The 26,651-nt window shown below is 53.7% G+C and overlaps 1 protein-coding gene across 1 annotated transcript in view; it reads left to right on the top strand.

The window, feature by feature from the left end:
- Window positions 1-3,702: 3,702 nt before the first annotated feature.
- ALLC (allantoicase) overlaps window positions 3,703-26,651 on the top strand; it is a 29,454-nt gene continuing 6,505 nt past the window's right edge. The window contains exons 1-7 of the mRNA XM_038560691.1: window positions 3,703-3,912; window positions 15,786-15,880; window positions 18,363-18,413; window positions 21,443-21,530; window positions 22,903-23,028; window positions 24,205-24,284; window positions 25,191-25,323. Of these exons, the coding sequence (XP_038416619.1) occupies window positions 15,791-15,880; window positions 18,363-18,413; window positions 21,443-21,530; window positions 22,903-23,028; window positions 24,205-24,284; window positions 25,191-25,323 (568 nt within the window). The 5' untranslated portion in view covers window positions 3,703-3,912; window positions 15,786-15,790. The remainder of the gene's footprint in view (window positions 3,913-15,785; window positions 15,881-18,362; window positions 18,414-21,442; window positions 21,531-22,902; window positions 23,029-24,204; window positions 24,285-25,190; window positions 25,324-26,651) is intronic.

Here is a 26,651-nt window from a genome sequence, read left to right on the forward strand (position 1 = left end):
TCTCAGAAGGAGCCTGATTGCAGCTTGCAGCGTCTGATCCGCAGAGGAGGGGGGACGGCCTGGTTGAGGCCAGAGCCTGGGGTCCGGAGGTGCCGCACTGACCCGTGGCCAAAGAGCGGGTGCACTTGTTTTGTTCGGAGCTCTCCAGGAAGCAGGGGCCCAGGTGGAGGAGCACAGCCCCAGCTGCGGGCCAGGCCTCGGATCCGCGGGTCTACACTGCCATCCAGCGGCGGCAGGAGGACGTGTCCGCAGCCAGACCTGCAGGGAGTGGGGAAGACACAGATGCTCCAGGGAACTGTTTTGGATGATGTGTGTGTGTGCGTCCATGTGCATGCGTGAGTGCATGTGTGTGTGTGTAAATGCATGTGTGCATATGTGAGTGCACGTGTGAGTGCATGTGCATATGCAAATGAGTGTGTGGATGTATGAGTGCATATGTGAGTGTGTGTGCACACTTGTGAGTGTGCGTGTGCAGATGTATGAATGCACATGTGTGCATATGCAAGTGAGTGTGTGGATGTATGAGTGCATGTGGGGGTGCGTCTGCGCATATGTATGAGTACGCATGTGCATGTGTGAGTGTGTGCATGTGTGAGTGTATTTATGAGTGCGTGTGTGCATGCATGAGTGCATGTGTGTGCATATGCAAGTGCATGTGGATGTATGACTGTGTGTGTGGATGCATGAGTGCATGTGTGCACGCGTGAGTGTGTGTGCATATGTGAGTGTGTGCTCATGCATGTGCATCCGTGTGCGTGGGGGCAGGGGAGGGGGCACAGCTAGAGGCGGGGGGGAGATTCTGCAGAATAGGGGCAGCAGGCAGGTGGGGAGGGAAGGGACGGGCTGTGGCCCCCACACCCCGGGCGCCGTGCCCTTCAGAAACCCCTCAGCCGTGTGGTTCCGCCTCCCCGGCGCGAGTGTCCCCAGCGCGGTGGCGGCCACCTCCAGCCACCGAGTCAGGAGAAGAATCGGGGTTCGGAGCGTGGGAGGACGATAAGCTCTGGGAAGGGGAAGCGATGGATCTCTGGTCTCAGCGTCCCCCCAGCGCGAGCACCAAGCTTGGTCCAGGCCGCGGGGAGGATGACGCGGGGTGTTCCCACGGGGCAGGCTCGGGTCCCCGGCAGGGGTCTTCTCCCCGGGGCAGCACCGTCTCGTGTTCCTGCCTCACTCCAACTCGCACGAAGGCCCTCGCTGTCGGCCCACGCCGGCCGGCTCCCTCCGGGGACCGTTTGGACCACGCACCCACCTCGCTTCCGTGGGGGAGTGGGTGGCAGGTGAGGACCGAGGGGCGGTCACCGGGCACAACCCACTGTGATCCAGCGGATCCGAACCCAGAGAGGGAGGTGTTTCTTAGCTGTAGGCGGGAAATCCGAGTCTGCCTAATTTAAGCAGAGAGGGGATTCGTTGAAAGGTTTTTGGGAGGTCACAGGAATTTTGGGAAGACTGGAGAGCCCCCCTGGGGCCTTGCGGAAAGGTGAACCCAGGGTCAAGGGGCCCGGGAATGACGCCAGCGCCTGATGGGAGAGGCTGCAAAGGGGTGCGGAGGACTGTGGCCACATTTGCAATGTGCCACCTACACGAAAAGGCCCCATGTGGCCAAACATGAGTACAGAGGTCCCTCCTGAGAGGACGGTGCGAGAGGGTGGTCTGCGTGGGGTTTGGCACGTGTTAAATGGAAGGGAAACCCCACGAGGGGACCAGCAAGCTGCAGGCCCATCTGTTCCTTTGTCGCTTGCCCTGACGGCTCGGCAGGCGCCGTGGGCCATGGGCCGGGGTAGGTCTTGCTCACAAGTCTCTTCAGGGCCTGGGGCAGCTTGGGGCACGAGGGGGTGGGTCACAGGCTGGGGTGCTGCGCCCAGCCCCGGTGGCCCCGAAAGGCTCCTTATGTGCCCCCTCTCACCCCCTGGCACAGACGGCGCAGAGGCAGCCCCCGAGGCAGGGCAAGCGTGGCTGCAGGATGCTGCGTCTCTGGTCCCCGCTGTCTCCAGGCCAGTCACCCGAATCCTAAGCCTTCCTCACCTGCCACTGCGTGGGCTTCCGGGGCGGGCTCGGCCATCCATCGCTCTGTGATGGTTCAGCAGCTCTTGTGCCTCATCTTGCACAGTTTCCGGGCCCAGGAACGTGGGAGCAGCTGAGCCGGCTGCACGCTTCTGGCCCCGCGCCCCCTGGGGCCGCAGTCAAGGTGCCAGCAGGCGGCTCTCGACCCCAGGCTCCGGGTAAAGCGCCTGCTGTCGGCTCTCCCGTGGCCCCGACGGGCTCACCTCCGGCCCAGGCTGCTGCCCAAGGCCCTCATCCCTCACCGGAGCCGCCCAGGAGCTGTGCGTGGGGCTGCCGCACGCGGCCCTCGAGCGCGTGACATTTGGAAAGTAAGACCGAGGACATCGATTTTAAATTTCGTTTACTTTTCTTACATGAACTTACATTTTAGATGTGATTTTAAGTAGCTAGCGGCTGGACAGTGCGGCTCGCAGAAGCTTGCTCTCCAGATGTGGTCCTGGACCCCCTCCCAGCACCGCCTTGCCGCGCGTGGGGGTGCAGACTCCCGGCGCCTCTCAGAGCCGCGGTGGGCACCCGCACCTCAGCAGGTTCTGCGGTGGCTCGGAGGCTCATCAGACTCGGGGAGGGGGCTCCGGGTGCGGACAGCGGGCCGGGCAGCTTGTCATGCCATGCCAGCCCCCGGCATCCCTCTTGGCTGTTCTCTGTGCAGGGGGCCTAGACTGGGGTCGTGGGTGAAGGGGACAGCGGGAAGGGGTCACAGGGTCACCTCTGTTAATGTAATAAAACACCACCTGCTCCGTGCAGAGCCACAGGCTGTGGCTTGTGTCCGTAAGATCTCCCTCTGGAAGGGTGGACAGACGTGCCAGCACGACCTGAGGGTGTGGGGACCGGCCAGAGGGAGGTTCCTGGAGGTGGTGTGCTTTCCCAACTGGTTTGGTTTCATCGGGGAGAGAGCTGGGGGCAGGCGGGGAGGAGGGACCAAGCCTGGTGAAGACACCAAGGACGGTGATGCACTCCCGGCCCCACGCCTCCGAGGCAACGTGCCAGGGGCCGCCTGGCCGCTCGGAGCTCCGGCTCCCAGTCAGCCGCTCAGGACTCTGGTGGCCTTGGATAAATCTCCTCCTTCCTGAGCCTGTGTTTGTCCATCTGTGGACCAGGACACGACCGCTCTGCAGGGTGGTGTGACCACGCAGTCAGCTATGCACCATGCACGTCGGGGCCACGTGCTGTTCCTGCCTCATCGTCTAGACCACAGGCTCCGAGGGCAGCCACCTGGGCTGCTGCACGCCACGAGGAGCGGCACCTCTCATCATGGGTTTCCTCAGGGTCCGCGGAGTCCTTTAAATTGTGTGAAAACTCCAGGTGCATCTGTGTCTTCCTGGGGCTGAGGGTCCCTCCCCTTTATCGAGCCCCCCGAAGGCTATCTTCTCCAGAACCGTTGCTGGGCGAGTAGAATAAACGTGTTTGCTGAAGGCTCCTAGACACAAGAGTGGGCGTGAAGGCTGGAGGTGAGGTGGGCGTTTCAGGGCCAGGCGGGCAGGTAGGGGTGGTGGCGGCGGGCCTTCCAGGGAGGAACCAGCCGTGGGCCTCCTACAAGGCTCTCGCCGAGACTCCGTCGGCTTCTCTGCTCCACCTCGGAGCCCCCTCTCCCTGCAGCCCTTGTGACATCACAGAGGCGCGGCCAATCCCCGGAAAGTTCTGTCTTGCTAGGTGAGGCTCCTATAAATTCTCTCCTGGCTGGCACGCGAGCACCATGGCACCTTGGCTGGCTTGTGGGGAGCAGGAAATCCAGTCCTAAACACTGAACTTCGGCTTCCTGGGCGAGGTTGGGGTGCTGTTTATACTTAACTCCCTGTTTTAACGCTGTCCTGGCCAAAGGAACAGGACGCAATGAGCTTCTGACAGTGTTGAGAGGTAAGGGCTGGGTTCCTGCCCTCCCCACTCCGCTTCCCGTCCCGCCACTCTGTAAGTCCTGTGACTTTGGTCTTTACCAAGATGCCAGTGAGTGAGGCCTGGAGGGGACGTCACCTTGTGTCTGAAAGCAGAGCCAGCCAGGCCTTCACCCATTGCTGCTTACGCTCCCTCTGGATCTGTTCGAACGTGGATAGATTTCTCTTATCTCACGGAAACCTCAGACTTCTGGCCCAAGGCTTCACCAGGAGTCACTGACGGTGACAGCGGGTCACCGAGGGTCACCGAGGGTGTGCTCCCCCCGCGGTGACTCCTGTGGGCAGAGCCCGGCCCACTGGTCCGAGAAGACCCTCCTGTAGCTCCGTGCTCGCCTCGCCTCTTTTCTCATTTTAAGGCAAATCCCAAAGGGTAAAATAAAGAGCAAGAGCACTTGAGTGTATAAAATCTCCAGATTATCCTTTTTCCATCAGAAAGAGAATGACTGGCTCTTCTCACCGGGGTAACCATCCTCCTCGCTGCCGATGACTTGCTGTGATTTGCATTAAAAGCTGGGGCGCCTGTTTTTGTGCCAGGACCACCTGTCTTGATGACCACAGCTTTGTAGCACAACCTGAAATCTGGCATTGTGATGCCCCCAGATATGGTTTTCTTTTTTAAAATTCCCCTGGCTATTTGGGGTCTTTTCTGATTCCACACAAATCGTAAAATAATTTGTTCTAACTCTCTGAAGAAAGTCCATGGTATTTTGATAGGGATTGCATTAAACGTGTACATTGCCCTGGGTAACATTGACATTTTCACAATATTAATTCTGCCAATCCATGAGCATGGAATATTTTTCCATCTCTTTGTGTCTTCCTCCATTTCTTTCAGAAGTGTTCTATAGTTTTTAGGGTATAGATTCTTTCCCTCTTTAGTTAGGTTTATTCCTAGGTATCTGATGCTTCTGGGTGCAATTGTCAATGGGATTGACTCCTTAATTTCTCTTTCTTCAGTCTCATTGTTAGTGTCTAGAAATGCCACTGATTTCTGGGCATTGATTTTGTATCCTGCCACACTGCCGAATTGCTGTATGAGTTGTAGCAATCTTGGGGTGGAGGCTTTTGGGTTTTCTAGGTAGAGTATCATGTCATCGGCGAAGAGGGAGAGTTTGACTTCTTCTTTGCCAATCTGAATGCCTTTAATGCCTTTTTGTTGTCTGATTGCTGAGGCTCGGACTTCCAGTACTATGTTGAATAGCAGTGGTGAGAGTGGACATCCCTGTCTTGTTCCTGATCTTAGGGGAAAGGCTCCCAGTGCTTCCCCATTGAGAATGATATTTGCTGTGGGCTTTTCGTAGATGGCTTTTAAGATGCTGAGGAATGTTCCCTCTATCCCTACACTCTGAAGAGTTTTGATCAGGAATGGATGCTGTATTTTGTCAAATGCTTTCTCTGCATCTATTGAGAGGATCACATGGTTCTTGTATTTTCTCTTGTTGATATGATGAATCACATTGATTGTTTTACTAGTGTTGAACCAGCCTTGCATCCCAGGGGTAAATCCCACTTGGTCATGGTGAATTATCTTCTTAATGTACTGTTGGATCCTGTTGGCTAGTATCTTGTTGAGAATTTTTGCATCTGTGTTCATCAGGGATATTGGTCTATAATTCTCCTTTTTGGTGGGTCTTTGGTTTTGGAATTAAGGTGATGCTGGCCTCATAGAACGAGTTTGGAAGTACTCCATCTCTTTCTATCTTTCCAAACAGCTTTAGTAGAATAAGTATGGTTTCTTCTTTAAACGTTTGATAGAATTCCCCAGGGAAGCCATCTGGCCCTGGACTTTTGTGTCTTGGGAGGTTTTTGATGACTGCTTCAATTTCCTCCCTGGTTATCGGCCTGTTCAGGTTTTCTATTCAGAAGTGGACCCTCAACATTATGGTCAACTAATATTCGACAAAGCAGGAAAGATTATCCACTGGAAAAAAGACAGTCTCTTCAATAAATGGTGCTGGGAAAACTGGACATCCACATGCAGAAGAATGAAACTAGACCACTCTCTTACAACAGACACAAAGATAAAAAGTGGATGAAAGATCTAAATGGGAGACAAGATTCCATCAAAATCCTAGAGAACACAGGCAACACCCTTTTTGAACTTGGCCACAGCAACTTCTTGCAAGATACATCCATGAAGGCAAGAGAAACAAAAGCAAAAATGAACTATTGGGACTTCATCAAGATAAGAAGCTTTTGCACAGCAAAGTGTACAGTCAACAAAACTACAAGACAACCTACAGGATGGGAGAAGATATTTGCAAATGACGTACCAGATAAAGGGCCAGTATCCAAGATCTATAAAGAACTTATTAAACTCAACAGCAAAGAAACAAACAATCCAATCATGAAATGGGCAAAAGACATGAACAGAAATCTCACAGAGGAAGACACAGACATGGCCAACATGCACATGAGAAAATGCTCCACATCACTTGCCATCAGGGAAACACAAATCAAAACCACAACGAGATCCCACCTCACACCAGTGAGAATGGGGAAAATTAGCAAGACAGAAAACAACAAATGTTGGAGAGGATGCGGAGAAAGGGGAACCCTCCTGCACTGTTGGTGGGAATGTGAACTGGTGCAGCCACTCTGGAAAACTGTGTGGAGGTTCCTCAAAGAGTTAAAAATAGACCTGCCCTACGACCCAGCAATTGCACTGTTGGGGATTTACCCCAAAGATGCAGATGCAATGAAACGCCAGGACACCTGCACCCCGATGTTCATAGCAGCAATGTCCACAATAGCCAAACTGGAAGGAGCCTCAGTGTCCATCAACAGATGATGGATAGAGAAGCTGTGGTCTCTGTATACAGTGGAATATTCCTCAGCCATCAGAAACGACAAATACACACCATGTGCTTCGACGTGGAGGGACCTGGAGGGTATGATGCTGAGTGAAATAAGTCAATCGGAGAAGGACAAACATTATATGTTCTCATTCATTTGGGGAATATAAAAAATAGTGAAAGGGAATAAAGGGAAAGGAGAGAAAATGAGTGAAAATATCAGAGAGGGAGACAGACCGTGAGAGACTGCTAACTCTGGGAGATGAACAAGGGGTGGTGGAAAGGGAGGTGGGCGGGGGTGGGGGTGACTGGGTGACAGACACTGAGGAGGGCACTTGATGGGATGAGCACTGGGTGTTATTCTGTATGTCGGCAATTTGAACTCCAATAAAAAAATTAAAAAAATTAAATAAAAGCTGGGGTGCATTCACGGTCCGCCCCTTTCAGAGGGGATCTTGCTCCTCTGCGAGGGATTATTTAAGAAGTCATTGAAACACACAGACTTGGAAGCAGTCACCTTGGGCAGTGTGGGCGCAGAGGTGGCCTCTGGGGGAGCGGAGGTTGGGGCTGGCGGGTGCCCCCCCTTCCGCAGACACCTCGGCTTTCCCTCCTGCGGATGGAAACAGCGCGACACATTAGACTGCAGGGGAGATGAACTTCCCCGGAGCCCCCGAAGGTGCCGTGCAGCCCCGGCCGTCGGGGACACTCTCGGGGTTCGTGGCTCAGGAGAGAAACTTCCCCGATGCAGACCACCCGGTCCTTTCCGCAGCGGCCGGGGCCGGTGTGTGGTCAGGCCTGCGCTGTGTTCTGGAACCCGCACGTGAGGGGTCCCCTCTTTTCTTTGGCACATTTAAAGAAATTGTTTATTTTAAAATTTTTATTCTAGTAAAGTTAACATACGGTGTTGTTATTAGTTTCAGGTGTAGAGTATCGTGGTTCCGTGCCTCTGTATGTCACCTGCTGCTCCTCACAACAGGTGCCTCCTGCATCCCCATCACCTGTTTCCTCCTCCCCTCCCAGGCCCCTCCCCTCTGGTGACTTCCGTGTGTTCTCTGTAGGTAACAGTCTGTTTCTCATTTTGTCTCTCTCTCTCTCTCTCTCTCTCTCTTTTTTCCCTTTGCTCGTTTGTTTTGCTTCTTAAATTCTGCATATGAGTGAGGTCATATGGTGTTTGTCGTTCTCCGACCGACTTGTTTCACTCACCATCATGATCTTTAGGTTTATCCATGTTGTTGGACACGGCAAGACTTCATCCTTCTTTACGGCTGAGTAATACTCCACTGTGTACACACACCACATCCTCTTATCCCTTCTTCGGTCGATGGACACGTGGGCTGCTTCCCTGTCGTGGCTGTCGTGGACAAGGCCGCTGGAAGCACCCTGGTGCGGTGTCCCTTTGGGTGAATGTTTCTCTATTGTGTGGGTGATGCCCGGTAGTAAGAGAGCTGGATTGTACAGTAGCTCGATTTTCTGTCTCATATTTTTATCCTGGGGCAGAGGGACTGTTCATATAATGCTCTTCGAGACTGTTTGGAGAACACACATAGTAAGTTATGCAGCTCCTAGGGAAACAGTGAAGACTTTGCTGTCTTCCTCATAGTCCATATAGAGGTGGGGCTGTGGCTCTACCCCAAGGCTCGTTGGAAATGCATCCCTTCCCCTTTCATTACTGCATGACGCTGGGCAAGCTCCCCGCCTCTCTGGGCTTCTCTGCGACAGGTATGATCACAGAGGACTCTCCGGCTGGTGTGAGGAAGGCATGAGAACAGGTGTGAAGATGCGGGGTTGGGGCTTAAAGACATCCCTTGTCTTCTGCATGCCCGTCTCACATGGTTACACTTATTTTATGGAATGTGTGGCAGGAACCCAACTGTAGCCAGACCCAGAGCTTTGGTGGAGGTGCCAGCGTGGCAGACGAGCCGCAAGCTGGGGTACTCAAATTAAAGCCGACCGGTGGGGCTGCTGCCTGGGCTCGACTAGCTGGGAGCCCAGGGCAGCCTGCAAGCCGTCAGCTGGGCATTTGCAGGGTTAGGGGCTGGGGGCTCCCAGACGGACAGATCAGCCTGGGTCCCCAGGGGCTCCAGCTGGCGTCCTGGGTGCACCTCTGTGTGTCCCTTAAAATGGCCACAGCCTCTGGCCTCAGGGATCTGATGGGCTTCATGGTCTCTCCCAGAAGCTGAAAACTCTGCATATCTCTCTGGCCCCTGCGGTGATGGTAGCTTGTCTCAGTAGTTAAGTCTGAACAAGCAAATATGGGCTCGTGTTAGTGCTGTTGTCACACATTCTCAGCATCTTTTTAAAAAATGTTTTTAATTTAACATTTTTAAAGTTTAAATTCAATTAATGATCATATGGTGTATCATTAGTTTCAGAGGTAGAGTTTACTGATTCATCCGCATTAGAGAACACCCAGTGCTCGGGATGCCTGGGTGGCTCAGTGATTTAGCGCCTGCCTTCGGCTCAGGGCGTGATCCTGGAGACCCGGGATCAAGTCCTGCATCGGGCTCCCTGCGTGGAGCCTGCTTCTCCCTCTGCCTGGGTCTCTGCCTTTCTCTGTGTCTCTCATGAATAAATAAAATCTTAAAAACCCCAGTGTTCATCCCATCACATGTGCTCCTTCATGCCCATCTCCCAGTTACCCCTTTCCCCCACCGCCCTTCTCAGTATCTTAGAACAAATTTGTGATCTTTGGGTCTGCAGGTCTGAAGTCCAGCTGGGCTCAGCCGATTTCTCTGCTCTGGGCTTCACCAGGCTGTGGTCAAAATATCCACCAGCTGGGCCTGATTATTAGGAGGCTCGGGGGATGGGGTAGGAGAATCTGCTTCCGTGGTTGTAGGACTGTGGTTCCCGGGTCCCTGCTGGTGTCAGCGGGGGCCATTCTTCGCTGTGGTCCTTGCTCTTGGGCCTTCTTGACGGTGTGTAGGGGCTTTCTCTCATTTGGAAGCATGACTCAAACCTTTGATTCTTTCTGACTTTCCTTCTGCTGGTGGTCCTTTTGCTTCCAGCCAGAGAAAGGTCTCTGCTCTTACCGTGTCATGCACGTAGATCAGACCCACCTGGATTAGCCAGGATTACCTCCCTGTCTTAGGATCACGTCCGCAAATCCCCCACACCCCCCGCCTGGTGCAGTGTGATGTCACGTGGTTACAGGGTCAGGCATTAGGAAGCCAAAGAGATGGTTTTGTCCTGTTGTTGGAACTTTCCTGCATTGATGAGCGGTTGCTAAAGAGTTCTGAGACCATTCCTGAACATTGAACATTGTGTCTAAATTAATAAAAAGGGATTTTAAAACAATGGTGTTTGGGGATCCCTGGGTGGCGCAGCAATTTGGCGCCTGCCTTTGGCCCAGGGCGCGATCCTGTGTCTCTGCCTCTCTCTCTCTCTCTGACTATCATAAATAAATAAAAATTAAAAAAAAAAATAAAACAATGGTGTTCTACAATGTGCACCATTGGCTAGAACCTTCTCTGGCAATGGAAATCTCCCTTCTCCTTCTGTGCCGTTTGGTGCAGTAGCTACCAGCCGCACCTGGCTTCTGAGCACATACAATGTGGCTAGTGTGACCAAGATACTGAGGTTCATATATCATTGGATTTAACCTTGTGTACACATGTGGCAAGCGGTTCCCATCTTAGCGCAACCATAACACACCCTGCCAGCGTTCCACCTTTTGCATGCCCGGTGCCCAGTACTGATGGCCTGTGCTACTCACAGCCCTGACCCCTGTGTACAGCAGTGGGGAGGGCGTGTGCGGCAATGGGGAATATTGTTGCTGAATGTTACCTGCACCCACCCCCTGCTCTGCTACTCCTGGGACACTGTAGATTGGGCCTCATGCTCCTTGCAGGTTTTTTTTTTTTTTTTTTAACATTTTATTTATTTATTCATGAGACACACACAGGCAGAGGGAGAAGCAGGCTCCATGCAGGGAGCCCAACGTGGGACTCGATCCCGGGTCTCCAGGGTCATGCCCTGGGCTGAAAGCGGCGCTAAACCGCTGAGCCATCCGGGCTGCTCTCCTTGCAGGTTTATCTCTTGTGGGGCCTCTGACATATTTTACAAAGGTCTGTTTATTTTTCTTTTATTTCAGTGAAACACATTTTGAGCACAGCTACTAATGGAGCTTTAGCAACAGGAATGATGAAGGGTTGAAGTAACTGCGACTCGGGGGCAGCCGTGCAGCGCCCCGTCTCTGGGGGAGCTCACAGGCTGGGGGTGGGGGGACACGCCAGGGCGCAGGCGCCGTGGGGAGGCTGAGGAAGGAGCCCACGGAGACATCTGTGCCCCACACCGAATTCATTTCTGCTAAGTAGAACAGACACGTCCGGGGGCTAGGTTTCCTTTGGAGAAAGAGACATGGGCCTCGAGCACCTCCACCTGGGTCCCAGGAGCTCTTCTGTGAGCACACAGGCATGTTAAGGGTGTGGGGAAAGCGTGTCCCTCCTGCCTGAGGGGCAGGCTGAGTGGCCTCACCCCGCGTACTGGCCCCGGTGCTGCCGCAGCAGGAGTGGGAAGGCCAGGTCCTCGCCCACACAGCGCTCTGCTGCTCTGACGGATGTTTTTCAGAGGAGGCGCTGCTCATTTATTTATTTGCCAAATGGAAGCAGTCATTCCCAGAAGGGAGCGTTCTTCTTTTTAAGATTTTATTTATTTATTCATGAGAGACACAGGGACACAGGCAGAGAGAGAAGCAGGCTCCACACAGGGAGCCCGACGTGGGACTCGGTCCCGGGACCCCAGGATCAGGCCTTGGGCCGAAGGCGGCACTAAACCGCTGAGCCCCCCGGGCTGCCCGAGATCGTTCTTTTTAAGAAGCGCTGAAGTGAGTGAGTGTGTAAATCGAGCGTCGGGATTCAGACCCTGAAGCTCGGACCCTGGCGCGTTGAGACGGAGCCCTTGGAAACACGTGTAAAAGTGCGGCTCCCTCGTCCGTGCCCTGCAGCCTGCGGTCCAGCGCCGCTCGCTGCACGTCCTCCGAGGCGCATGGAAGGAAAAGAGGAGACGCAGCGAGGATGAAAAGAGCACCCCTTCCCCGGCTCCGGGCGGCCGGGAGGCAGGGTGACACGACCCCGTGAGCAGCCCCCCGCGTTGCCATGACACCTGGCCTTTCCCAGGGGCTCTGGATTGTGCACTTTGGCAGGATGTTGGGGCGCTCTGACCCGGTGCCTGCCGGGCTCGCTGCCACTGCCTGGACACACGAAAACCGAGCCTTTTCCGAAGGATGACCAGGTACATCCAATGCTTTGTGATCATTTAAGAAAATTAAATAACACGACGAGCCTTTGTCGAGCGCCCACGACGGGCCTGGCGCTGTGCGGTTTTGTCCGGGACATGGGACAGACGCGAAGCCGTTGCTGTCAGGGGGAGTGACCCCCATCGGTGACGGCCCCGTCCCTGCCGGGCTGGCCCCGAGCTCTGCGGGCTCAGCCTGGGGTGCTGGCCGCTGGAGGGCCCCCCGAGCCCGAGCTGGGAGCACGGCCACCTCGCCTCGTCTCAGCCTCGTCTCAGTCTCGCCGCGCGGGCCCGGGCCTGGCGTGCATCGGCCTCATGGCCCGGCTGGTGCCACGTGCGAGTCGCGCTGGCGCCCCGCGAGATGCCCGAGGTGTGAGCCCTGTGCCTCTCCGGCCGGGCCAGCAAGGCTTTCTGTGACGGAAGCTTCCGCGTGCGTGCCCGCTACCCTCCACGGAAGCCTCGTGGCTACTGAGCACGCGAAATGTGGCTAGGACAAGGGAAAACGGCATTCTTAGCTTCATTAGATTTACGTAATTCTAATTACATCTCACAGTTAGGTGACTACGTGCATTAGCCAGCCACGCCTGGCCAGCAGCTTCCCGGGTGGCCGGTGCCGTCTTCCAGCTCCATGACTCCTGCGGTCGCCGGCCTGCCCCCCGCCCTGTCCCCCACCCTGTCTCCCCATCCACCCCCATCAAGTCCCGGCTCAGTGTCCAGGTCCTAGCGGAGCCCCTGAGCCCCCTGAGGTCCCGTCGTCCTGCGAGGACGTCACTGCCACCTCCATCAGCAGCACTGCGGTGGTTGCGTCTGCGTCCTGCCCCCCACTGTCAGCTCCGAGGAGCAGGTGTAAGGCCAGAGCCTGGCTCAGTGCCTGAGCGTTGCGGGCCGGCACACACGGGTCCCCAGTGACCTACGCTGCAGCCTGCCACAGCCACCTGTGCCGGCACCGTGCTGGGGACTTTCAAATAGCAATCACATCGGGGCGTAGCTGCGTTGGGAAGGTGGCTCACTCTCCAGCTGTGAGGTTTGCACAATTTATGTGACCCCTCAAAGGCGCGTTTCTTCATGCGTAAGATGCCAACGAAACCAGAATCTCAGCGTTGTTCTAGGATGAGGGGAGAGAGAGCATATGCGAGCCGTGCACGACGTACTGCAAACTCATGCAATGTTAGAGGATTTCTTCTGCACCTTTTCAGCCTCAGGAAGATTTTAGTCCAGTTAGGGAATCAGTATTTTAAAACATAAAATGGGTTAGAAAACATTGTTAGCTCACTCATTTATTTATTTTTAAAGATTTTATTTATTTATTCATGAGAGACAGGCAGAGACACAGGCAGAGGGAGAAGCAGGCTTCCTGCGAGAAGCCCAACGTGGGACTCGATCCTGGGACCCCAGGATCAGGCCCTGAGCCAAAGGCAGGCGCTAAACCGCTGAGCCACCCAGGGATCCCTGCTCACTTATTTGTTTAGCAGATATTTATTAAGCTTCTGATGTGGGCCGAGCCAGGTTCCACGTCCTAGGAAGACACCAGAGGCCCAAATGGAGATTATGGTCCTCACGGAGCACACACCTAACTGGGAAAGACGGATGCTGAGATAATAAAGAAGTAAATTACACAGTATGTCTTCCGGCTACGGGCTCGGGGTGTGGGAGGTGCTAGGGGGAGTGGAAATGTCGCTGTAGGTGGGGGGGGGGTGTCAGGGTGGGTCTTACTGAGAAGGTGATCTCGGAGCACACAGACTTGCACGGAGCTGAGGGGCCGCCCCACAGAAGCCCGGGGAGGAGCCTCCCAGCAGAGGGAGCAGCAGGTGCCAGCGATGAGGGCAGGACCAAGCGGGGGTGGGAGCCGTCGTGTGGCGGGGCCCTGTGGACCTTGGAAGGACACGAGCTCTTACTCCGTGGAAGGGGAAGCACACGCACCAGGGTTTTAACAGACTGACCAGCTTGAGGAGGCTGCGCTGGTGTGTTGCCGAGGGCGGCCGGCGGCAGTGAGACCAACTGGGGGGTGTGGAGGCCCAGGGACAGATGGGGGTTCCCGCCCGCCCCACTGCCCCTGACACACATTACTCGTGTGTGATACGTGATGGATTTCAATGTGTTCAAAAGCAGACGAAGCTATCGGGGCCTCCATGACGTGCCCTTCCCCAGGGATGGAGCCATCGAGCCACGGCCCGCCTAGTTACACACTTTCCCTGCTCCTCGGACACTTCTGAAGCCGGTTCCACCTGTGATGTCGTTTTGGGGTCCTGGGTCTGGCTGCAGGGTGGATGTAATGTTCTGAGAGATCGGATTCGAGGACGTGTGGGTGACGTGACCCCAAGACTGCACCCTGGAGGGGGAGGTGGGGGGACCTGGGTGGGGCTGGAGTCCAGTGGGCGGCGCGGTGACCCGGGGACGGGTCACACATCCCGGGGAGACAATTTGAGGTGGTGGGTGGAAATCCAGGAAGGTGATACGTATTTGTGGGTGATGTTAGGAGCCTGGGGGACGGTGTGAGGCCAGTGGGGGCAGGTACGGAGGGGACGGGGGGACGTGGAAGAGACGGGGACCCCGCAGAGTGAAGAGCTCAGGGAGGGACAAGCAGATGACAAAGGCAAGGAGCTGCCTGCTGTTTTGTAGCGATACCTAACCACCCAGAAACTGTTCCAGCTCATGCTCCTCAGGGCAGGTCGCGGGCGGTGTTTGTTCTAAAATGTGTAACACAAGCGTCATAAGGAAAAATGTCATTTCGTGATTAATTATATTCCCATCCTTTCAAGGGAGTGTTGACTTCTCGTGCCCATTGACCGTTGTGTTTTTCCCTTTGTGAATAATTCTTAGTGAGATCTTAGTCTTTTTTATATTTATTTATTTATTTATTTATTTATTTATTTATTTATTTATTTATTTTTGTGATGTTAGTTTTTGTGTGGTTTGCTCTTGTCACTGTGAGACATAGGAAGTAAGGTAGGAACAAGGGGACCTCCGTTGGCTAAGGAGTGAGATGACCTCCAGGCCGGCCCCAACTCGCCCTCCACGCCGGCCCTGACTCGCCCCCCACGCCTCTGCCCTGCTCCAAATCTGCTTTCCCAATTTCAGAATAAGGGTGTGGGGCGCGGGGTTGGATTAAGTTACGTGAGCCCCACTGGTCACACGACAAAGGGTCCTGCATCCTCTTGGATCGAGCGACCTGTGTGCCTCCGTCTCGATGGCTCTAGAACCTCGCTCCGCATGGGCATCTGGGGGCTCTGTTTCCCCCATCGGGGAGCCCCAGGAGGCAGGGCATGTGTTCTACATACCCCGGTGCTCGCCGGGGCTGCCACCTGGTTGCTCAGCAAGTGTTTTTGAGTGGATCCAAACACTATTGAAAGCAAATTATTCCTTTGGAAATGAAAATATTTTTCCCCTTTTAAAAATTATTTATTTATTCATGAGAGACACAGAGAGAGGCAGAGACACAGGCAGAGAGAGAAGCAGGCTCCATGCAGGGAGCCCGATGGGGAACTCCATCCTGGGACCCAGGGTCACACCCTGGGCTGAAGGTAGATGCTCAACTGCTGAGCCACCCAGGTGTCCCTTTTTTCCCCCTTTAAAAAATAAAATAAAATGGCAATTTGAGGCAGCAGGATTTGCGTATTTAGTGGTATTTTGTTCTTACACACCTTGGAGGGGAACCATGCCCGAATTCCCTCCTGGGTCACTGTGTTTGTGCAAAGTCACCTGCAGGGACCCCTGGCGGCCACATCTGAGCGTCGCAGACCCGGGGCTGGGAGCCCACGCGGGTTCTGCTGCCCCCACGCGAGGCTCACCCAGCTGCCTTTCTCGTTGCCAGGAAGCATGGCTGACTCTCCCAGGGAGGGAAAACTGGCCAGGTCCCTGGACTTCACGCAGCTGGTCGACATGGCATCTGAGTCTGTAGGAGGACAGGTGAGTGCGTGGGGCGTCCCCACGCTGAGGGCCCACTCGCCCGCCGAGAGCCCGGCTGGAACGGCAGGCTGGCGCGGCCTCCTCCACGAAGCCCGTCCCCGCACACGGCCTGCGGGGAACCCGTTAGAACCGGTGACGGCGCTGGAAGTGCAGCCCTGCCTCAGGCTTAGACCGAACTGATGCTTGGCGCCCGCAGGGAGAGTCCTCTATCCTGCGTGTCTCTCGCAGGGTAGACCGCTGGGCCTCGCACGCCGGGGGGGGATAACCTGGAAGGCGTGTTGGCCCCGTGCAAGGGGCGGGCTGGCCCCCAAGGGAGGGCCCCGAGTGCTCGCAGCGCGCAGGCGCCGTGTCCGGGGCAGACAGGGGGGGCCTGGGGTGCCCTCAAGACGCTTGCGCTCCACCGGGGAGACAGGTGTGGAAGCCGAGGCCCGGGCTGTCCTCATGGCGGGGGCAGGTGCTGGCGGGGCGCATCCCCCCAGCTGCGGGCAGCTGGACGGGGCGGGCAGGCTTGGGAAAGGCCGTCCAGGTAAGTGATGCTCAAAGAAGTCCTCAGGTGGGAGAGGTGGCCGGCAGGGCAGAGGGGCGAGGGGCGTCTCAGGTGGGATGCGGGCGGAGGGAGCATCACACGCGCCCCTGGTTTAGTGTTTCTGGAAGTCGGCAGGTGGTGTTGGGCAGCCTGAGCCTCGGGAGGTCGGAGAGGCCCTGTGCGCCCTGCGAGGGTTTCTGCTGGGAGCCAATGAGGACCTGGACAGGTGAGGGGCTCCTAGGTGTCCCCTCGCCCGTGCTTTGCCCTGACACATGCTTAGGGGGCAGGTCGACCCCAACACAGCAGGATTTCCCCTACCCTCTGCCTCTCAAACAGCCAGCAGCTCAACACAGCAAGATCTTCGCTGCCTTTTAGGTTCTGGGCTGGGGTCAGAGACCAGGGGTCTCACTGGAGGCAAATTATGCTCAGATACCGAGATCATCTTTGCCAGTAATTTATTTAACACAGGTTCACTGTGGAAATTATAATTTCTAATAATAATAATATTTCAGAAGCCAACAGCACACAGGATGATGTCTTCTACACAACATACCCTAAACCAGTGATGGGTTCGTTACACTATTGTTCCAGGCAAGGGGCAGAGGAAGGGAAGAAAGTCCAGGTCCACGTGACGTGTCCTCTCCTTTTCTTCTTTTTCTTTATGATTTTATTGATTTGAGAGGGAGAGAGAGCAGGAGCAGGGGGAGGCAGAGGGAGAGGGAGAGGCAGACTCCCCGATGTGCAGGGAGCCTGACGGGGGGCTCGATCCCAGGACTCCGGGATCGTGACCTGAGCCGAAGGCAGATGCTGCACCGACTGAGCCCCCCAGGTGCCCTGAGGTGTCCTTTTCTAAGAGTCTGTTCTCCATAGAGTCATCCTTCTGGCTGCAAGCTAGGTGCCCCCTGCCAGCTTGGGTCCCCGGTGGGCGATGGCACTGGTGTTGGCGGGCAAGGCGGCTGCTCCCATGGTCATCATTTAGAGGCCGCTAGGGGGCTCGAACCCACCCACGAGGAGCAGCCTCACCAAGGCAGGGGCGGATGAGCCTCGTCCCTCGAGGCTGCCGTCCGGCTGAACCTCTGGCCGCCGAGAGTCGCCTGGCCACGGCGGGGGCAGGGGCCCCAAGATCTCGGACAGCTCCCGAGGTCAGCGTTAGCCTTGGCCAAATGCTCTGGATAAGGCCTCCTCACAGATCCGTAGTCGAGGTTTAGGTGTCGGCTCCGTGAAGCCGCTGCACCTGTCAGGGGTCAAGTTGTTGAGCTGACACCAGGTGTCCGTGACAAGGCCCTGGGGCAGCTTCCCCAATGTGCCCAAGGTCACCCGAGAGCAACACAACCTCGCTTACGTCTTAGACACGCGGGCGTGGAATGGTAACCAAGCCACACCCAACACCAGTGCGCGGTTCCCCTCCCGCCTGGAGCCGTCCCTGGGTCCTGGGTTAGGCAGGGGTGACAGCAGCCTGTTTGGCCCCGAAAATCCGTTTTACGCCTGTTTTCCTGGTGGAAGCAGCGGCAACCCCCTCACTCTCGGGAATGTGCGGCCCTGGTTGACAGATGACCGGCCAGCCCTCCTGCGGGGCATCCTTCGGGGAGTCGGCCAGACCACAGCGGTGGCCCAGCGGGGCGGCATGAGACGTGAGACCGTGAGATGATCGCAGAGCCCAGTGTTCTCCATTCTCGAATGAGTGCGTTGGTGTGTTTTCTCGCCACGCGTAGGGAGTTAGCCCCTCCGCATCCGGACGGCAGGGGGTGAAGAGCGAGGGCGGGAGGGGAGGGACGCAGGGGGCGGGCGGTGAGGTCCAGACAGTCAGGAGGGCCCTGGGCTCATTGCCTGCTGCTCCTCTCCCCCGGCCACGTCGCGTCTCTTTGCACTGTGTCTCCTACTGTTTCACTGAGGGAACGGAGCAAAATGGTTTTTAATTCACGGTTACTTCATCTTCACCTTTCTTTATGTCCCCAGGTTTTATTTGCAACAGATGACTTTTTTGCTCCTGCGGAAAACCTTATAAAGGTAAATCGGCGCTCTGCAACGTGGGCTGTTGGTGTAGAGCGGTCTGTGCCTCCGTGTTAATTAAAATCCCCCCGAGTGTCTGGGGCGGGGGTCCTGTAACGTGTACCAGTGAGTTAGCATGTGGGACGGCAGAAGCATGTAGAGGTCAGCTCCAGCTCACGCTAAGACGCCCCGGAGACAGACGGGCACCTGACGCGGGGGCGGGGGGCCGCACCACTTTATGGGGAAATGACTGAGATCCTCGTACGTTGTCCTGTGTCCGATAGTGAGTTCGTAATCTGTAATCCGTGCTGGGGGGACACTGGCATGCAGCTTGGAAGTTTGGAAAATCATAAAAAATAAATCTATGTGTAAATTATATATATATATATATATATATATATATATATAATATAATTATAAAAGTGTAGGGCACGCTTACTAAAAAAAATGAACAAAAATTTCCCAGAAAATACTGACAAATGGAGGGAGGAGGTGGAGCCTGGGATGGAATCCTGCGACCTTGTTACAGCAGCTGTGGGGTGTCGATTCTTGTGAGTGGGCGGGTAAGCACGGGTGCACCCAGAGCTCACACCCCATACCTGGGGTGGGGGTGGCGGGTGACTGCAGTTGGTCTCTGCCTGGAGACTCTAAAGCATGGTTAGGGCATCTCATATATATGAACTTATGCCCCGCAGAAAATGACAATAAAATGAGGAACAGAGATGTTGATTTACTTGTTCCAGGTCACACGGCCGATAGATGTCAAAGCTCTTATCATTTTACCATATGTCTGCCTAAAGGAAATTTAAATGCAGGCACACCTTGACCTAGCTGTTCCGCAGATTTATATTAATTGCACACGCAGGCAAGGATATATAGAAAATATTCATTCTTGTGTTGTCCAGAGGGGGGAAAAGAACCCAGCCTAAATGTCCATTGATAGGGGAACTGGTTAAAGAGTCCACGATACGAGCTTCCAGATGGGGGACGCTATGTGACTGGCAAAAAGAGCGAGCCAGCGCCCTACGCACCTGTGGCGAGAGGTTCGGGCAGGTTGTGTATACGTAACAAAGCGTTCAAAAAGATTCACGTTAAATCGTGAAGTGTGGTTGCTATGAGTTGTCTGGGCATGGGAAGTGGATGGGACGAAGAATGGGGCCTTGTTCCCCATATTACACTTGACTATATATAAATATATTCTCTGTGCACCCATCCATATCCGCACACACGTGTGTGTATATTCCCACTTACGAGTCACGTCAGATACGCTGTGTCTTTATGTATAAGCACATTCTCCTTTTTGAATGAAAATCTCGGATAAAGCTGAAGCCCCTGTCACCACCAACTTTAATGCCGACCCACTCCTTCCCTTTACAGAATTAGCATCACTGTGAGGTTGGCCTGTTCTTCGAATACAGTTCATCCCGTTAAATCAATATGTCCATCTCCAGAGGTGGGACGTAGTGCTGCTGTGTGTTTTGTCATTTACATACGAGTTCTCATCAAGTACTTCCCCCTCAGCGAACGTCTCCCTGGATCCGAGCGTGCTCCGCCCGTGCCGAGGGGTGGACAGCTGGTGGCCCCCACTGCCCGCCACCTCTGGCCCCCATTACACCGGGTCCCTTTCCCGTGTTGATGCACATGTAGGTCGGTTAAACTTTACCTGCCACGAACATCCGAGTGTGCGGGGCTCGGCACACGTGTGGGCTTATCCCTGGGCTTGGGCTTTGGGGTTCCTTTCTTAAGCGCTGATTTGCTGTCCTTGGCGAGCACCGTTCTTTGAAGCACTGTTTCCAGTTCGGTAGCGTGTTTCTTTCCACGTCCATCCAGTTGCCACTGACCCTGAAGCCCCCGAAGCCACACTAAGCACCAGGAAGCTTGGGGCAGAGCGAGCGGCAGGGTTAAAGCGGGGGGGGGGGGGGGGGGGGCGGGGTGCAGCCCCTCTTCTCTCACTGGGTTCACGGCACAGCTTCCAAATCCTTCACTGATCTTAAAGACGTGTTTGGATCGTAACACGATTCGAATGGCACCAACTTTGACGTGACGATGCCAAACAGATATCGGGCACTTACCATGTGCCAGGCACGGCTCCAAGCATTTTAACGTGTGCTGCGGCCTCAGAAGGAACACGGCCTTTGACACCTAAGGATGCCGAGGCACAGAAGTCAGGCGTGAGCCCGAGCATGTGTGGACCTGCTGTGGGCCCCACGTAGCGGCTCCCCGGGGGCTCAGCCCGGCCCCACCACCGCGTGTCTGTGACTTTGTCCTTCTCAGCACCTGCTGGGGAGACGCAAGATCCTTTTTGAACCTGAGTTGTTGTGAAAGGGACATGTCCCCTAGCTTGGCCACCCACTACCCACAGAGCGATTTCTGGGTCTACGCTGTTCCTGGGGCTGTCACAGGTGTCATTTCAACCTCATCGCAGCCCTGCAAGGGGTGTGCTCAGCAGCCCTGTTCTTTGGGATGAAGCAGTAGGGGCTCAGCTATTTGTCTTGGGGCTGCTAAGGGGCTGAGCTGAGCCTTACCCCTGTCCTGTTCCCACCCCCGCCCCTCGCTGGGCGCAGAGCAGCTCCAGGGGCTGGGGTTTGAGCGTTCAGCTGGGCCCGAGCATCCAGCCTACCCCTGACTCTTTGGCCAGATTCCTTGTGAAGCAGTCTTTGGTGGGTTGCTTGGGAAGCCGGTCCTCTCTGACTTTGCTCCTTTCAGGGTACAGTAGGCGGCAATGGGGGGTTGTACCCTTTGTGGGGCCGCAGAATGAACCGTGGGGGGCCTTTATCTATCGCCATTGGCAGTTAACTCTGTGTTCTGAGGCCCACAGACAAGCAGAATTGCCTTCTCTGGAGGTGATGCAGAGATAAGGAGGCGTCCCTCGATCCGGAATGGGTTCCCTGTGTGTGAAGGCCACCCCCCTCCATGCCTACCAAGGAGTCCCATAGAGTCCTGGGTGGCACGGCCCACCCATCCTTTTGGGGCAGGAGTCGATGTGCTGGGAGCCCAGGCCCGGGCATGGATGTTAACGATGGACTTGTTATGCATGTTTGCTTTAGAGTGACAGCCCAAGCTTCAGAGAACATGAATACACTGAGTTTGGGAAGTGGATGGATGGATGGGAGACCAGAAGGAAGAGGATTCCAGGTAACGAGACGCTCTTCCACTCACTATGGTGAAGCTTAACCAGGGGGTTGGGAAGCCAGTGTACATTTTGGGTCAGCTTTGTCACGGGCCCTGGGCATGCTCTGTCGTCTTGGATGACCCTTCTGAACGTCAGGCTCTGAGGAGGGAGGACGGGCTCATGTTGCATCACCAGGCAGAAAGGAGGGCGTGCACATGGTTGGGCCGGGACGGCACGGGTGTTGGTGAGGCTGTTGGGGGTGGCAGTGCAGACCTACCCGCAAGGTGGTGGCAAACTTCGCTTGGTGTGTATGTTTGTGGGGGGACTTCAGCGCGATTCCTGAGGCAGATGCTCTCATCCTCATTTAGCTGCTGTGGAGTGAGGCCTCACTCACTCACTCACTCACTCACTCAGCCCCGGTCACATCACCTGTGAGCAGAGCCGGGATCTGCACACAGATCTGCCCTTCGTGTCACCTGAGGGTCTACTTTTATTCATTGCTACTCATCGGGCTTAATTAAAATAGACCTTTATAGCAGCCCAGGTGGCTCAGCGCCACCTTCAGTCCAGGGCGTGATTCCGAAGACCTGGGATCGAGTCCCATGCCAGGCTCCCTGGATGGAGCCTGCTTCTCCCTCTGCCTGTGTCTCTGCCTCTCTCCCTCTCTCTGTGCGTCTCTCATGAATAAATAAAATATAAAATAAAATAGACCTTTTAAAGTTGAAGAAATGTCCATAAAAACAAACTAATCCAGCATTAGGCAAATAACCAATTTTTTTTTGTGTGTGTGTGTCTGTCTCAAGTGCTACAGAGATACTGGGTATTTCTAAGGGACTCCAGACTTTATCAGATTCTAATGAATCTGGGCACGTCTGCCTGCAAGTAACCAAGAACTACCTGGTGACCTAGGACTCTGAGATTTCCTAGACCTTAGCAGATGCAGGTGGTGAACCGGGCGGGCCCCCCCAGGAAGTCCTGAGAGCGTGAGATGATGGTGAGTGTGCCGTTTCCAGGACGCCCGGATCCACACTGAGCACCTGCCGAGCTGGGCCAGTGTCGTCTACATTGCAGTCACATCTGACCTTCAGGGAAGCTGTTCTCGCCCCTGATTCACAGTTGAAGAAACGAGGCTCAGGCCAATTTTCACTTTGGAAACCGGAATTGGATTCAAGGCCTACACGTGTCCTGCTGTGACTGGAACAGGGGTTCTCATGGGACATGGGGGCCTCGTGTGGCCACGTGATGGGGGATCTTTAAGTCATAGCTGGGAGTTGACCTGTGTGCACTTTTCTTGGCGGGAGGACGATGTTGCTGTTGTTTTCACTTCAGTTCTGTTCAATCACACGCTTTGTCTTCCGAGTTAAACCTGACGGGATGTACTTTTTCGTCTTGTAGGTCACGACTGGTGCATCATCAAGCTGGGGATACAAGGGATTATCCGGGGCTTTGATGTGGATATTTCTTACTTCATGGGAGATTATGCTCCTCGAATGTCAATTCAAGCAGCAAACTTGGAAGAAGGTGCCTTGAGAACCCAGAATGGGTGCTGTGGGGTCGTGGGGCCCATCGGCCCAGCCTGCTGACGTGCACTTTCCGCCCAGACAGGTTCAGCCACTTGTCTGAGGTCATGTCACTCGGGGCTTTAGAACTTGGATTCCCGATTTGGTGCTCTGTGATGTTTGATTTTTAGCTTGACCAAATGTAGGGTTTGTTATTCCCACACTCTTCAGGCCTCTCCCAGAGGCACATCCTCCTGGCACCACCAGGTTTGACAAACAGGTTGCAGGGGAGGGTGGCAGGGAGTGGGCCACGGGGACAGTGTGGAGCTAGGTCTGGGCCAGCTGTGGACAGGTGGCATTGGCTTCTCTGTGGCTACCCCAGTGTGCATAACGGTGCGGTAGCCATGGGGTTTTCAGGAAGGGTTCCTTGCTGCCTTGTGGGATGCAGGACCACGTGGATCCCACAGGCTCGGTAAGTTAGACTGTTGTTATTCCTTCAACTGGCACAATCTGATGCTGGTCCCAGCATTTTTTAAAAAAGAAACAAGTGCCATTATGTGTGTGTATACACATGTACTTAGGGAAGATAGGTCATGCCAGTTGGCAAATTTACGCTGAGACATTGTGTCCCAGCCTTGTACGAGGCTCTGTGGAAAGATGGGCCTTGCTCCAGACGACAGTGGGGGGAAGCCGAAGAGTCAGGTGTTGATGGAGAGATGCTACTGTGGAGGCAGGAAATGACTAATGACAATTAGTAAGATGCCTCCCGCAAGCCAGCAACTGTCTGGGATATCGCCCAAATGTCAATTCCAAGGATGCCATGTGGGGGTGGAGGGGAAATCCTGCTTCTGGAACAGACCTGGCAAATGTGCCAGAATGTCCGTTGATCCAACTTCTAAAAACTCTACTCATGTGATAAATTTGTAGCAGTTGGACTTAACTTGGAGATGGTGTGTACTATTTTGACAAGCACACGTCCTGCCAGATGTTTTGCAGCACTTTTTGGAATTACGTAGTGTTTTAAATATTGAGGAGCTTCAAGTGTGTCTATTACTTGGATCATCTGATTCTTTGACTTAAGAAATGTTATCTATGGGGTTATCTGGCAAAATGAAAGTGAGCATACAGTCCACTAAGAGAGTATACTCTCTTTGACTTTGAACACCAACCATAACCCTACTGGTCAATCTACCTTCAGATAAACAACCAGAGATCCCACAAAGAGGAGTCAGGATGGGAGCCGCAGCCACACCAGAGGAGTTTGAGGCTGTTGCAGAGGTATGCCTGCAAACAGGATGGGGGCTTGTCATGGTGGCTGGGGTGGCAAGGACACCACTCTGCATGCCAGGCCACGAGGGTGTTTCCTGAGGACCCTCAACCCCAGGCACACTTCCCCTCATTTACTTGCCCCGCAAACCTTGCAGATGCTTTGCAAGTGGTTCATGCAACCCCGCACGAGGGAGTGGCATGGGCTCCGCGAGGTTTAGAGTAGCGTGTCTCAGGGCGCTCTGCTTACCTGTGCTCATCTGCCGGATGCTGCCCGGATGAGATTAATATAGAAATCCACAGTAAGAGTTCAGGTACCTTTTACAGCAGTATGACAAAGCAATCTTATGCCTGATGAATCTGATAAACAACATGGGCTTGTGTTCTGGCACACTCTTGTTTTTTAAAGTTTGTCTAGTAATTGATTTATATCGTGCCTTACAAAAGTGTCGATCGTAGCAGACTAGAAAATAAATAATGTCAGCCACACAGTTCCTTAAGTTTGAGGAGCACTGACCTAGAAGAAATGATCACAACATTCAGGTCAACTGGTCAACCTCAGGTCTCAGGGCCTAAGAGAACAGGTTGTTTTTTTACTAAATGTTCACGTCATAATTCTGGTTTCTTCTAAGAATCCCCAGAGGGAATCTCAGATGGTGTCCTTCAGTTCCCAACCCTCCTGCCTGTTCTCTGGCCACCATCATTTCATCAGGATGAAAAAAACCCTTAGGCCTTTATTCTGTTTGTTAGACCTGGGACTTAATCTTTATTAGTATTTTTATTAAAGTATTTTATTAGGCATCCATCATCAATTTTTATGCCAAAGTATTTGTATCCTGTGGATCCCACACGAGCCGTAGGATGAGAGAATTTATTGTTCCCTGGAGCCACTGCTAACATTTTTATATTTATTGCTAGCTAAAGTCTGATGACTGGAATTACCTGGTCCCCATGACAGAGCTTAAACCAGGAAAGCCTGCGTCCAGCCACAATTATTTTGCTGTCAATTCCCAGGAGAGATGGAGTCACATAAGACTCAACATTTTCCCAGGTAAGTTTGACATGGACTCATCTGTCTGTGGCTTCTTAACGTGAGTCATGTATCAAAGTGAAGTCACTCATCGCTCTAGCATTTTAGGGTTATAATTTGCCCTTTTTGTGCTCTAGGGAATTCTCATTCCAACTCAACCATCCATTGGTAGTTATTGAAGAAGCATTAGGTCGGGGCGCCTGGGTGTCTCAGTTAAAGTGTCTGCCTTTGGCTCAGGTCATGATCCCAGGGTCGAGATTGAGCCCCACATTGAGCTCCCTGCTCCACATGGAGTCTGCTTCTCCTTTTGCCTCTGCCCACCAACCCCCACTCGTGTTTGATCTCTCTCAAATAAATAAAATATTAAAAAAAGGAAAAAGTATGAGGTCAATTAGGATATGAAAGAACTAAGCTGTATTAGGTTAAATATCTCCTAAAGATTTCTCCCTTGCCGGATGCACTAGCAGATGAAATAGTGCGTGCAAATGACCCTCATTTTCCTTTTTTAAACAGCTTTATTGTAATGTAATTCTCATGTCATGCAATTCACATACTTGAAATGCACAATTTAGCGGTTTATAGTATATGTCAATATATGAACAATTTAAAGTCTACGGAAATATACAGCAACGTGCAGCCATCACCACAGTCAATTTTAGAATGTTTTATCACCTCAAAAAGAGATCCCATCCTATAACTATCAACCCTCATCTCCATCAGCCCTAAGCAACCATTAATCTACCTTCTGTCTGGATATTGGTGACTATTCTGGACATTTCATATAAGAGGTCTTTTGTGACTCGCTTGTTCCACTTAGCATGTTTTCAGGGCTCATCCGTGTTGTAGCATTGTTAGGGGTCCATAATTCCTTTTCATGGCAGAATGGGTATTCCATCGCATGGAGGAACCACATTGTTCATACAGTTGGTCCGTTGGTGGACATCACGGTTGTTTCCACTGTTGGCTGCCTATGGATAGTGCTGCGATAAATATTCCTGCACGAGTGTTTCATTTGGGGATGTATGTAGGACTGGGATTGTTGGGTCCTGTGATAACTGTATGTTTAATTGTTGGAGGAATGATCAGATTGTTTTCTAAAATGGCTACACCGTATTACATTCTCAGCTGCAGTTTGGATGGTTCCAATTTCTCCACATTCTTGCCAACACTTACTATTATCTAACTTTTTGACGGTAGCCTTCCTAGAGGATGTGAAGTGGTATCTCATTGTGGTTTTAATTTGTATTTCTTTAATGACTAATGGTGGGGAGCACATTTTCAGTTCCTTACTTGGCCATTTGTATATGTTTACATATATAACATGCATATATAAACGTGTTTTTTTGGAA

This window comes from Canis lupus, chromosome 17 (genome assembly GCF_011100685.1).
Source record: "Canis lupus familiaris isolate Mischka breed German Shepherd chromosome 17, alternate assembly UU_Cfam_GSD_1.0, whole genome shotgun sequence".
In the NCBI taxonomy this organism is placed as follows: domain Eukaryota; kingdom Metazoa; phylum Chordata; class Mammalia; order Carnivora; family Canidae; genus Canis; species Canis lupus.